The sequence below is a fragment of the Aythya ferina genome (genome assembly GCF_964211825.1).
Source record: "Aythya ferina genome assembly, chromosome: 17".
NCBI lineage: Eukaryota > Metazoa > Chordata > Aves > Anseriformes > Anatidae > Aythya > Aythya ferina.
In genome coordinates, this window is record NC_140316.1 from 13,496,121 (window position 1) to 13,509,525 (window position 13,405).

Genomic DNA, 13,405 nt, shown 5'->3' on the forward strand with positions numbered 1-13,405 from the left:
AAGATGAACAAAACAGCTGGTGAAACCTAACAACCAAAGACAGTGAGTTGCTTGTACAAGGGGTGGAGAACCTGCCAGTCTAGCAGCCTGGTGAGTCTCCTTTCAGTTGGTGCACTTTAGAAAGAATACTCTCCATCACCCAAGACCTTCAGGGCATCTGTCTCTGCCTTCAGAATATGTGGAAGTATGATGCAACGTTGTCATAACGTTTTGATTCTCTTCAGTGCTGTACTCTACTCCATGAAGTGAGAACACCAAGCTCAGGTAAATTTAGCAGGTTTCATTCCTGCAGGCAGCAATATATCTCCATCAATGCAGCATGCATCTGTATGCAACAAACATCTTTCTATGAAACAGCTTCAAGTGCTAAGTTCTCTGAAGTGTAAATCTTGTACACCAAGGAATGTTCCTTTAAAGGGGAAATATACTTTCAATTTTGTGAAGCAAAATCTGCTTTTCATTTTGTTTTCTGGTGTTCAGTTCCATTTGTTTTACTTGAATAGTAAACAATTGTTTAAACGGGATTATATTAAAAACCAAAGGAGAAGAAAAATCCATCAGCGACGTCAACTCATGGAAAATACTAGAATTAAAATCTCAGGCTGTGTTTTGTGTATTTTTATTTTAATGAGTGTACCATTGCATATGATCAGTTCCAAGGCATGCTTTATTTTCTAGCAAATAAAGTAGCTGATTTTTATTATTTTTCTGATATAGCCATTGCAATTGAGTAGCAGGCTGTGCAGTAAGTGCAAAAACTCAGTTTTAGATTGCACAGATTCTGCAATCAAGATAGACACATGAATTTCATATCCATTTCATCTCTAAACTGTTTTCTTGCACTCTGCAGAGTTCAGCTGCCTTCCTCATAAAATGTGCACATATAAAACACATCCATAGGTAAACGTCATAGTACTTCAGAGACAAAAATTGAGTTCATAGTGTTAAGAAATTGGCTTTTTTTTTTTTTTGTCTCAGAAAGCGTATCAAACCACATGGACTTGTAGTCAGTTTTTAGCTTCTCTGTCTTTACCTGTTCTTTTTGCTTTTTATTTCAAAAACCTGAAGGACTTAGCCAAGCTTGGTCTGTATGGTAAGGTTATGTTCAACAGGAATTATAAAACACATAAAGATAAGTTAAAACCCGCGTAACATTCTTCTGTGGCAGTCCCTGAAGTACTGGCCTATCACTGGAGATAAGCTTAGTCTTGTTACAGCAGCAATAGTCTGTCCATCCTCAGACAGCACTGGGATGTTCATTCTGGCCAGTTTTTCTTGGTGTAGTCTGGAATGATCCTATGACCCTTGTAATTCCACTCATTACTCGATTCTGATGCTTTAGAGCTATTCAGAGTGTGGATAAAGTTTCCCTGTCACCTCCCTCAAGTAGTTTCTTGCAGTTTGAAGAACAGGCTGTCACAGTGCAAAGCTGAGGAGCAGCTAAAAAGTTTGGACGTAGCACGTTCTGAAATGGGGTCAGTAGGTTCTCCTCCAGGGGATGTACTTTTCCTCTGCATTGTGCCTCATCTTCCCCACTTGGTGGGCCAAACCTTAAAAAGCAATAATAGGTTTGGGGAGTGGGACTGAGCACAGAGAATAATTTTCCTTTCTTCCTTGTCCTGAGATTTTGCAGCTAGTGGCTTTCATTGCAGAGTTGGCTTATGTGTGAGCAGGACTGTAAGAAGAAGAAGGCAAAAAGGGCTGCCCCAGGGCCCTCTCCCTGAGCAGGGGCCTGTGAGTTGTGCAAGAGGGGGGCTGAAAGGGACTTCTGCGGGAGGTGGTTCAGGGGGAAGGAACGTAAGGAGAAGACAAAGTGGCATGACTGAAGTACCAGTGTGCCTTTTTGTAGCTGTGCATACAAACAAGACGCTCTTTTCTTTTTACAGTACGTCTGCCATATCATTTAAAGCTTGTGGCACATGGAAAAAACTGTGTCCCTGTGACAGAGCCAACAGCAACCTAGGCTTCACCTAGGAAATGGTTTGTTGAAATAATGTGTAAAGGTGGTCAGAGCACCGAAATAGTAAGTAGCTTTTCTAGGGGGACCCATATCCAGGTCTTTCATACAACGTGCTTTATTCAAATAAGCAGCATTTTGGGAATGCATTTAGATAAAAGATGTTGAATAAGTCTAAATTTTTAATCAGTGCTTTAATCCTCCCTTTTCTATCACTATTTGTGAACGTGGTTCCAGTTAAATCATTTAACTGTGATTAGCTGGGGAGCACCCCTCAAGTTCTTTACTGGGCTATCTTGTTGAGATGCATAGATACCTACATGCGTATTTGCATGTTAAAAATATGTATCCGGTTTTCTAGAAAGAAGTCAGCAGGCAAATTGTCCAGGAACAGACTTGTGTTTTTGCTGTACTTTTCAGATAAGCCCATTCTGTAATGCTTCCCCTGCAATGTGGTCTCCTGCTCGTCAGGCAGCAGTTTTGCCTGATTTTTTTTACCATGTTCTTAACCAGGTGTCTGCAACTGAGGTTGCACTAGTATTACCAACACTACAGTGTTGTCTCAACAAGCAAAATGTGCTACAGGCTTGCCTCAGAGCCTAGGGAAGTATAACGACTTCTAAGCTTAGTTCCTACTATTTCAGATCTCACTGGATGAATTGGAAGCTAAAAAGGACCTTAAAAGAATAGCAAGGGGAGGGGATGTATGACTGAAATGCTAAAAAATATTGCCCGTTAGCAGTTTTGATCTAGATGTGAATGGAAAAAACATCACGTGCATTGCATCATGAGTTGGTTACAATTGGAGGGAAAGTGCTTATTGTAATAATTTGTGATGGAGAAACAAGCTCACGGCACTTCTAAAAGACTGCAAATCTTAACATAATAAAGAGAAAAAAATAAATCAAAGATCACTTACTAGGCAAGAGTGTAGGAGGGAGGGACGGAGTAGTGTCAAGATACTTTCCACATAGTGCAATTACCAGAAATCATGTGGCTCCTCTTTGAAGGAGTGATTCAGTGTATTTTCGTCACCTAACTATTGCAAATCAGAATTCTTTTCTCTTATCAGTTAACTTTGTGAAGGATGTGATTTTTACTTTATTTGGAAGCACAGGAGGAAAAAGCTGTGGTGTATCTTATCTCTGCACATTTGAGGTACTGAGGATTGGTATGAAAAGAGGTTGGCCACGTATGTATTAATTCCTGTCTATATTCCCACTTGGTTATGTGTTTGAACTGCTTAGTCTTTCTGCCTTCCTCACTCAGAACTCTAAGTAATATATTTCTTTTTTTTTTTTTTTAATAATACAAAATAAGTTTGGTACCACTTACTCCCCTGACTTACGTAGTCCGACTTCCTCTATGTCACCAAAGTACATTAAGTAAGCAAAACACGCCGTGCCTGTAGTCTACACAGAATTACAGATGATGCACGTCAGTCGTCAGTGAATTGGTCTGGACCTTTAAAGAATCCCCACATGAGCAAATGCAACCCATAATTAGTCAAATCCAACATATTTTGCTCAATAAGGGAGGGGATAGATAAAATATTTGTGGCCTGTGATACCCACCAAGATCAAACAGATTGTCTAGTGGTGCCTTCTGACCTCAAATTCTATTAATCAATACACTGTAGAAGCCCCCACTCTCCCCCCAGCTTCTAGAGAAATTATGCATTATCTGATGAACTTATTAGTGTTGTATGATGCTTCCTGTTAAGATGAGGAATAAGCAGTGAAAGAAAACTAGAATTGAATAAATTATTTAGTAGTAGAAATGGAGACAAGACCATGCTTCATCTGGACAGTCCAAGCTCTGTGCAGACCCCATGGATTCCTGGTTACTCCCATTTGGTCCGACTGCCGTGTTCTTCCCTGCTTTTCCAGAGCCCTAGGGGAGCTTTCCTTCAAGGGAGACTTACTAGAATGCTTCTATCCGTGCCTTAGATCTTGGGGTCCTGTATGCATTTGATGCATCTTAAGTCTTACATTCTTACCCCTACTAAGTGGAAAACTCAGTGAAATGACAAAGTGGGGGTTCCCTTGGTTTTAAGAGAATGTATCGTCTGCGTGGCATTACTGTGCCCCTTTGAACCTGAGGTCATGAAAAATTGTGTGGATGGATGGGAGGAAGGATGGAAAAAAATGGTCTTTCCTGCTGACTTCACTATCCTTCCCTCCCACGTACGCAGGGGCACACCTACCCCGAAGTCTGACGGAAACCTAGTAAAGAGGCACACAATTAAATCTCCAAATCTGGAATGGCTTAAAAAATTAAAGGGATGGCAGGTTGCATTGGAAAAATCATCCCTTTATTTTGTGCCCTCATTCTGTGTGTGTACACACTTAGGCTCACATGGTAGAGGTAAGGGGCCAGGTAAACTTTATTTTGTTTGTGAGAAGCTCACTGCAAAACCATTCAGTAGCATAATGATTTTTTTTAGTCCAAATTATTGGAAAGCTAGATCACTTCCCGTGTTTCTGGGATGGATAATTCTTGCCTCAATGTTTCTAACCTGAAGATACTGCTGAAATAAAACTGATAGTCAACTATTTTGACTTTTTTTTTTTCTTCTCTCTTTTCTATCATTCTTTGCACTTTTATTGTAAGGAAAAAGAAAAACACTCAGAATGAAAAGGCTGATGATCCCTGGTTTAGGTGCTTTATGGATTCAGTCGCACAAATCTCAGAGGACTGTGGACAGCTGTTGGTGACTTGTAGGAGGTATTTTTTTTAGGTGAGACAACAGGAGTTTTCCTATTTCTCTTTCAATTGATATACTTGCATTTCTGAGGAGATCATTTGTTTTTGAGGGTTTTCTTGTATGGGACCCCAGTACTGTTTCCACAGTGTCAGCTAAGGCCTGAACTTCCCTTTTGTTTCTTGGATGGATTTCATGCTAATTTCCTATATTAGAGCAGAAGTGGTAGTACCAAATTGTAGATTGATCTGCAAAACTTGATTCAGTTAGAAGGAAAAACATCTTAGGTATGTAATACAAAGACTTTCTAGCCATTGTCTGAACTGCTTTTATATCTGAACATTTCCAACATGAATAGGATTTTGAATCAGAAGATACCGGTTAGGAGCAATCCTCTTACTTAACAATTCAAAGAACAAATCACTCCTTTTCTTCTTGTATTTAGATGTGTTTAAGTGAATGGAGTTCATTCTTGTTGTTTAAAAAAAAAAAAAGCTTGGAGGTTTGAGGACTTCAGGTCGTACTCTTGCTTTTGCCTAGGTTTCCTGTTCTGTTGCATGACACAACTTCTGTTGTGCTGTCGATATGTAGCACTTTTCAGTAGGTCTGTTAAATTGTGCAATGCATTTTTTTATATTTACAACCAAAACAATAAAGGTTATTTTTTGGAAGAAACTAGTTGTAACGTCTTCATTTTTTACCTGGAACTTGGCTTCAAAGTGGGGAAATGGTAAGTGGAAATCTTCCCGAACCTTGCCATTCCTTTTGCAGCTCTGAAAGGTGACGAGGGCTCATTTCTCTATTATCAGTGGTGTTGAAGTCACCCCTTTGGGATCTGTGTGTTTGGCTTTCCCGTTGCAAGGCTTATATCCTCTTAAAATGACTGTGCTTCAGAAGATGAAAGAGACTTGATGTCACTTGGGCCCTTCTTGACTGGAAGAATCAACTCTGCTGGACTTTCTCAGAATGTATGAGTGGTTTGTCTTTTCCCAGGCGTTGGCCACCAGGTTGTATTTGCTCCGTGCTGGGTTTTCCCTGTCTCACCAAAGCATTAGCCACATTAGCAAAAACTGAAAATTACCTTCTGTAGTCAGCTCTGGTCCTCTTCAGTGATGCGTGTTAGGGACTGGGAAGGAACAGGCTGGCTACAGCACGACCTCCACAAGTCCACTTGTCTGCAGTGCTTACATTTTTCTTCACCTAAGTAACACTGAGCTTGTTCTTCCACATTTTGCATGATGTTTTCCAAATGTATTGTGGTTCTGATGTGTTCCTAGAGTTAACAGATCCTGGTTGTTTTAAGCATAACAGTGCAAATGAGTTCTTGTGACAAAACTAAGCAGATAAAAATCTATTTATTTCTATGTCTGCTCTTAACTTACCAGCTAGTAATTCAAAGGTAGCTTTGGCCTTTATCCAGGAAAGGTAAAACTCTTAAACTTTTAGGGACCACACCAATACTTTGAGCCCCGATGCTCTAATTTCTTACAGGCTTGGATTTGGGGCTCTTGGTTGAAACACTGCCTTGGATGGTGGGCTCTTACCGGGCAGCGCTAAGTTTGGATAACATGTTATTCCCATGGAAATGATGTCAGTGTTAGACAGTGTTAGTGTAAGCTGCTTAAGTCCATTTAAAAAAATGAGACACACATCAGTTCACCTTTGACTTTAATGATGTTTTTTTGTTTTTTTCTTGGTAGGATGCTACAGCTTTCTGCTTCAGCTGTCAACCTTGGTGGTATATTGGATTTTCTTGGGTCTAGTGGAGGCAGCGCTCTAGTGAAAGTGAAAGGTAATAGTTGAGTGAAAAGAGGGATTTTATTTTAAAAGCATTGCTGAAGAGTTGATGCTCATTAATCTCACCTTTGTGACTGGTTGCTTTGACCTAATATAGCTCATAAGAAATTCTGATGAGTCAGGCCTGCGATTCTGGGAGAAGGCATAAGAACGTACAACAGTTTTCTTGCTTTGTTCGCACTTAATTTTTTTAATATCTCTACCTTGATCTCACACAAAGCACTTTGATAGGAGAAGTTGGTGAAGATCAGTGCTATTTAAACAGCAGTAAAACAACGCTTTGGCCTGACTTCACTCTCAACCAAGCACACAAATGCTAGTGGTACTGCAGCGATGCTATCGAACCTCTCTGGGAGGAAGCTGTGGCTGCAGAGCACTGTTTCTTTATTACTGATTTTGTGGTGATTTCAGCGAGGCTGGTATAGCTGTAGCTGATACGCCAAAAGACAGTTACTGAAATGGCTTAGTTCTGTGGCTGATTCTGCTAATCCCTGAGCAGTACAAAAAGGAGATCTAGATTTGCTCTAAGCAAATTAATGCCAATTGAAATCACCGCGATAAGGGAATTGGCACTTCAGTGGGAGAACAGCTCAGGACTAGCTTTACATGTACTGAAATCCCAAATGTTTTCCTGTGAGTCTGTTGTAACCCAGCTCTGGCAGATTTTGCTTTGTCCCAGCACTATTTGAATCTGGGGCAAAAGGAAAAGAACCCAGTACTCACAAGATATTTTGGATATATACATATGTATATTACTTATATATATATTATATATATATATATATTTTTTTATTTTTTTTTTTACTTGTATTTACCCTTGGGAGCTTTTCTTTAGATACTCTCACCCATAAGCACTTTTTCCTCCTGAGTTTTACTCATTCTCAGGAGGTATGCAGACAAAATAAATACTTGAGTGGCAGGGAAGTTCCCTGTGTGTCAACACCGGAGTCCCTGTTGTCATCCAGAGAGATGTTTCATATCTTCCTGTCTCAGAAGAAGGTGTATGCATCACAAACTGTACAAACTGTATGTATCACAAAGGCTTGAGCATCACAAAATGAAAACAGACCCACAAAACATTTCTCCATCACATCCTCAAGTCCTGCTGCCTGCCCTTCTGACATTTTTTACACAGCCCGTGTAAATGGGGTACCCCTTGCCAAGAAAGCTTTGCCAGTGACCACCTCACCGTGACAGCAGAGATCAAAACATGGTGCAGGTGTATCCCCAACTTAGATTGCCACAGGGCTGAGGAAGATTCACCTGAACTCTGGTGGCAGGACCCACCATGGTTGTGATCACACTGTTCTGTGTGGGGCTGGCAGCACTGTGCTGGGACGAGCACCTTGCTCTCTGTTAATACTTGAGGCTTTTTTTGAGAGTCTCTGGGCTTTAGCAGGAGATTTTGAGCTCTCTGTCTGGGGTGTGGGCTAGAGAGGTCCTGAGAACCTCTTGAGAAGAAAGCCACACAACCACATCTGCAGTGCAGCTAGGGGTGGCTCTCAGGTCTTCTCAACCGTGTAGTCCAAACTCAGTCACCCAACAAGTCACCCTAACTGCTCCATTTCCCTCCCTGTTCTGAAGCTGCCCCATCTTCTCCGAGCAGGGGGAAGAGTTTTCAAAAACAAAGCCTCTGCATCTGGCTGTGGTCGGCAGGGATTGACCATGTTGAGGCAGACAAAGGAAAAGCCAGTACCCGAGCAGCCAGATGGCCACACAGTGCTGACAAACTCTGGGCCTGTTTGCCATAAAGCGTGCAGAAATGAGTACAAAGCAGTCAGAAATGCTTTGGTGATACACTTGTGTCGCAGTGCTTCAGCCTACCTGCAGCCACTCTTTCTGTCTCACCTCTATGCTCTTCTGTCCTGTTCTCGCTCCTCAGAGGGGTGCTGGCCACAGCTTCCTGACCTCAGCCCTTTGAAGTTTGATGTTCTGGTACCCGGTTGCCTGCCCTGCTGCATCCCAAACGCTTGTGGCAGCGTGCTGTTCGCTCTCAAGCACACGGAAGGAGAGCAGGGGCTTGCCACAGTTTTGCACAAGCCCGTGTCTCCCTGCTCCAAGCCTGCCCCCACTGTGTGTGAGCTCGCTCCCGAGGTGAGCTGAGTCTGCAGGGCTGACGTACACCTCTGTGCCTCCATGGGAAGAACAACTCTTCTTTTTTTGGGGTCAATTTTCCTTCTCAGTGACGTTAATTGGTACCAGCCATCTGACTCACTTTTTCGTCTTGTTTGACCTTCAGGCAAATGTTTCCCTTTCCAAGGAAAATGCTTTTGTATAAGTGTTACACTACTCAGAAGGTGAAAGAAAAGGCGCGCATGAGACACAAAACCACAAGGAGTGGCCCTGTATAATCCTCTGATTCAGCAAGGTTTAAGTGGTTTGTATCAGCCACTGGAAATGGTGATGTTGAAGCGCTCAGGATTTACACGTCTGCCTGCTTGCAGTGGTTGGTTGACCCTACCTGATAAGGTCAGCAGATGCCACTTCTGCTGTGAGGATAAGCACATCCCTAGTGATCCTTTTGCATTCCCTCTTCCTCTACTCAACATCAAGGGTGTGAGGTTGGAATTGCACCTCTTGGCTCTTGGAGAAACTGGTAGACCTTGAACTAAGTGGGTTAATTTGAGAGAGTGCCAGAGCTGCTGGTGTCCCTCTGCTTCTCATGGGTTGGCACTGAGCCTGGCAGGTGACCTTCTGATGCAGAAGGTATCAGGAGCAAAGGAAACACCTTTGAACTGCACTTACCGTGCTTGCACAAAGCTCACACACAAATCAGAGGTGGTTTATGAAAATGCTTTTTGAACTTGAGGTGTGCCAGGATGGCACCAACGGGAAGGAGAGCTGATGGTACCGGTGTCAATGTCAGAAACTAGAGCAGAGGTCTCAGATCTGCCTTCATCCTTCTTTCTGCTTCCACTGTGACGTCTCCACAGTGGTGTCCCAGAGTGGTCCCTTTTGGGAGGAATTCTTCGCTTGGCCCCAGCAGGGAGAGTGGTCCCTCTGTTCCTCTTGGGAAGGTAGAGTGCTTTCCTGAGAGCACCCAGAGTGGTTGGTGCTTTTTGGGGACTGACGGTGGCTCAGTTATCAAGAGGTAACTCTCTTCCTGGGAAAGTCTGGGGAAAACAGGACCAGATCTGCAGCAACTCTTGTTGTTTTAAAGACAACTCTTCCACTAGAGTCCATAAAGACCATGGGCTCTGCCTCCTGTTGCTCATAACTCATCAGCATCCAGACATTCGGCAGGGCCAAACACCTTCCCTGCAGCTCCCCTGCAAGTGCTCAGCACCCGGTTCCCTACGCCAGGGGGAGATACAGGTAAGCCTCTTGTAAAAAAAAAAAAAAGGCCCAGCTTCGTGTCCTCACCTCCTGCTATAGAAGATGCTTCACCAGAACAAAGGGGCCAGGCGTGGCCATGGACTGGGAGGAGAAAGAGCTGCATCAGCACCAATGGCACCGTGCTGAAGAACCACCCAAACAGAAGGGTAAGTCGCTTTCCTTCCTACTGCTTGCATTGAGAGAGTTTAAAGGACGATGGAGGAGGTGGGCTGGTACCACAGTCCCTTGCTCCAGTTCCTCTTGGGCTGTTGACAGCTCTGCAGAGGAGGAGGAGCACTGGTGGCACTGGGGTGGAGGGGCTCAGTCCTGCTGCAGCCTCCTGGATGTTCAGAGCAGCAATCAGTGCTCCAGAGCAGGCAGTCTTGTGCTGGGCTGGACCACTGTCAGTGAAGGGATGGCAGCAGGGAGAGGAGCAATCCTTTACTTGCATTTTAAATAGGTGTTTCCTGTGAAATTAATTTATATATACATGTATGTGTGTGTATGTATAAATAATGTTAATTTCAGAATTGGTTCTAATGCTTGCACTGGCTTGAAATTTGCATGGAGATTTGAACTGAACTCATTGTGTTATTAACCTCCCTGTTATTGGGGATAATCGAGAGTTGATGCAACAAAGGAAAAACAAGATGATGACAGGTCCTCTTGCTCCTAGGATGATTGGGTGCCTGCTCTGTTACCAGCTCCAGGAGCAGCAATTGACTGGGGCACTTTTTGGCATGTTGCTCTTGCCTGAGCTGATGGAGCGTCCTTCCAGCAGCGCTGCTGCTTCTGCTGAACCTAAGCCAGGCTCGAGGTGTGGTGCAGAGCTGCAATAATTCAGCCTTCACAAGCTGGGGCTGAAGAGAAAGCAATTTACCCACTGACAGGTCCAAACTTAAGAAACCAACTGGGAGTGTAAGAAGCGAAAGTGCTGTGATCTTTTTGCATGTCTATCAGTAAAAAGTGGGTGGGAAAGGAGATGTGCTGTTTGTAATGTCTTTATCACAATGACCAGAAACAAGAAGTTCAATTTTCTGTTTAACAAAGCATTAGTTTTCCAATGCAAAAAGACTGTAAAAAAAAATTTACATAATAATAATTAAAAAATCACCAGTAGCAGTTTTATTTAATATAATTTTAATTAAATGCCAGGTTTTGTCCAAATATATAGTGACAGAAGATGAGTAAAACTGTTCACCTAAGTAGTAAATACATCATTCATCTCTTTTAACATTAAAATATATAAATTAAAAATCTGAATAAATATAGAACACAAAATTGCTTAAATAAATTTATAAAAATAAATGTATTCTATAAATTCATAAATACAATTTGCTAGTAATCAGAAGTACAAAATCCGTCTGCTGAAAATCAACTTCTCTTTTGGAAAATAATTACAAAAGAAAAATATAAATAACATGAAAATCACTGAAATCATGCCTTCCTATTTGCTAATTGATATCGTGACTGGTTAATTAAATCACTCTGACTTACATCAGTGCATCCTTTTGATATACTGCTGCAAATGAAACATTATAAATATTTTTTATAATAAATAAAATCAATAACTTAAGACATTCATCTTTTAAATAGTAAACTAAACTAGAGTATATATTTATGATCTACAGGATAGTAAGCACATTATTAACGTTGTCCCTGGCATCAAACTGGTCACAAGTACTGCTAGGTACGTTCAGCCAAAGCTCTGGTATCCTACAGTTACTGTTCCAGCTTGGCATATTACATTCCTACTGCAGAGTATATTTTTGTTGCATTTTGCATAAATTGCTCATATTTCTGTAAAACCAGCCAGGTGTACATCATCTTCTTCGATGAGTTCATCCCCCCGAACTGCTCGCAGACCTTCTGTGGAAGATCCTTGCTCCTGCAGGTGTAAGGCACCTCCCGTTCGGTCATCGTCACGTTTAGCTGGATGACATTTGCGTTCACAGCCTGGGTGAAATTCTTCCCACAGATTGCTTCCGGATCGTTTCTTATGGTTTGCAAGATATTGTAGAAAACGTGCATGCAGCAACCTGCATCCAGAGGTGGGCATTCGGGTATTTTCTTCACCATTGCTCTGACTTGGAGGTCAGCAGTTAGCCAGCTTAAGGTTCTTGGTGTTACAGTGCTGCACGCGTTCTGCAGGGAAGGAAGAGGAGAGAGAAATCGTTAAATCTTTTGGTTTACATCTGTCCTGGTAGTTTCCACATGAGACTGTCTAGGAGCATACACACCTATTTTTCAGCTTGCATCTGCTTGAGGATTTTTTGTTATCGTTCACCGGCTATATTAACACCTACGCTCCTTTATCAAGTAACTATTATATGCTATCTGTAGCTATGATTGCGCAGCACTTTCTATCTTAATAACCTGCTTGGCATTGTTTTCAGCTTTCCTGAGTCTTTTTTGTTTTTAACCATATAGGTAAAATTTACTCACGTAACACGTTTGCTGTGACCAGAACAAACCTGTTTCAGCAGAAATGGTTTTGATTTCAAGAATGAATTCAGGGGAAATGCTTTATACTGATTTTTATCAGTGTATTCTTGGGAACACGTTCCCAGGAATTGAAGTTTGCCCATTGTATTGACTTTCAGATTCAGTGAACATTCTGCTGTCTCCAAGGAAATGCAAGGCTGAACAGGATTTTCTGCAGAAGTGCTCCTGACTGCTCTAGCATTAAGGTCAGACTGAAGAGGAAGCCATTTCTCTCCATCTTTCCAGTGATCTGACTGGTGTCACCCCAAAAGCTGCCTGCTTCAAGCTCAACATGACTCAGGAAACAAAGAAAAATGCGTGAGACCACAGTTGGCACACCCAAGCTGTCCTAGACATTGCTCCAACTCTGTCCTAAAATAAGACAACGCAAAGGCTTTCCTTTTGTATGGAATACAGAGAGGTGCCTCTTTGAGGTTCTAACCCGACTATTTCTTTTCTGATGGTCTTCCTAATTTTTTGTAACTAAATCAAGGGATTCCTTCCCAGACACAGGCCCAGCAAATGCAAAATATTACACTTACGTAGTTTTTAAACAAGGTAGTTGCTTGCTTTTCTAGCACTAGGAAGGGCCTTATTCTGGAAGTAGAATGCCTCTGCCTCTGTCCTGTAGTAGTTTTGCCATCTTCGGATGTTGGTGCCAAGGAGACCAAAGGAGCCAGTGAGCAGAAGAGGAAGATTACAAATCTGGTGATTTCTGCATTCAAATGAAGAAAAGAAAAAAAAAAATAATATGGTGAGTACAGCCTCAGGCATCTACGCCGTTTTTGCAAAACTTCCTGGTTCTTTGCAGCGTGCTGACTTTCTAAAGCAGAGAGATTTGAGCGGCTGAGCTCATGACGAGCATCGAGCAACGCAACCTTACGGCACGTCCAAGTGGCACCCACCTGTCTGGCGTTTCATGGCGGGCTCGGGCGGCGGCTGGCTTGGCCGAAAGCTGGTTGGGACGTCGGCGTTCAGGCTGCTTGGTGGCTGGAGTGCTGCGGCTGGGGACAGCCGAGCTGCGTTTAAGTACAGCGGGGTTTTGCGTCAGTGGCTCCCCCATGTTCTCCTGCAGATGATGGTGTGGGATTTTTTTTCTTTTTTGAAAGATTACATCAAAAATTGGTTCAAATGCGTCGTCACTGATT

General features: G+C 42.5%; 1 protein-coding gene across 1 annotated transcript in view; it reads left to right on the plus strand.

Moving 5' to 3' along the window:
* The window catches only part of MLXIP (MLX interacting protein), a 46,428-nt gene extending 41,092 nt beyond the window's left edge, over positions 1-5,336 (plus strand). Inside the window, 1 exon segment of the mRNA XM_084491737.1 lies at positions 1-5,336. Within this exon segment, the coding sequence (XP_084347863.1) occupies positions 1-23 (23 nt within the window). The 3' untranslated portion in view covers positions 24-5,336.
* Positions 5,337-13,405: the final 8,069 nt, after the last annotated feature.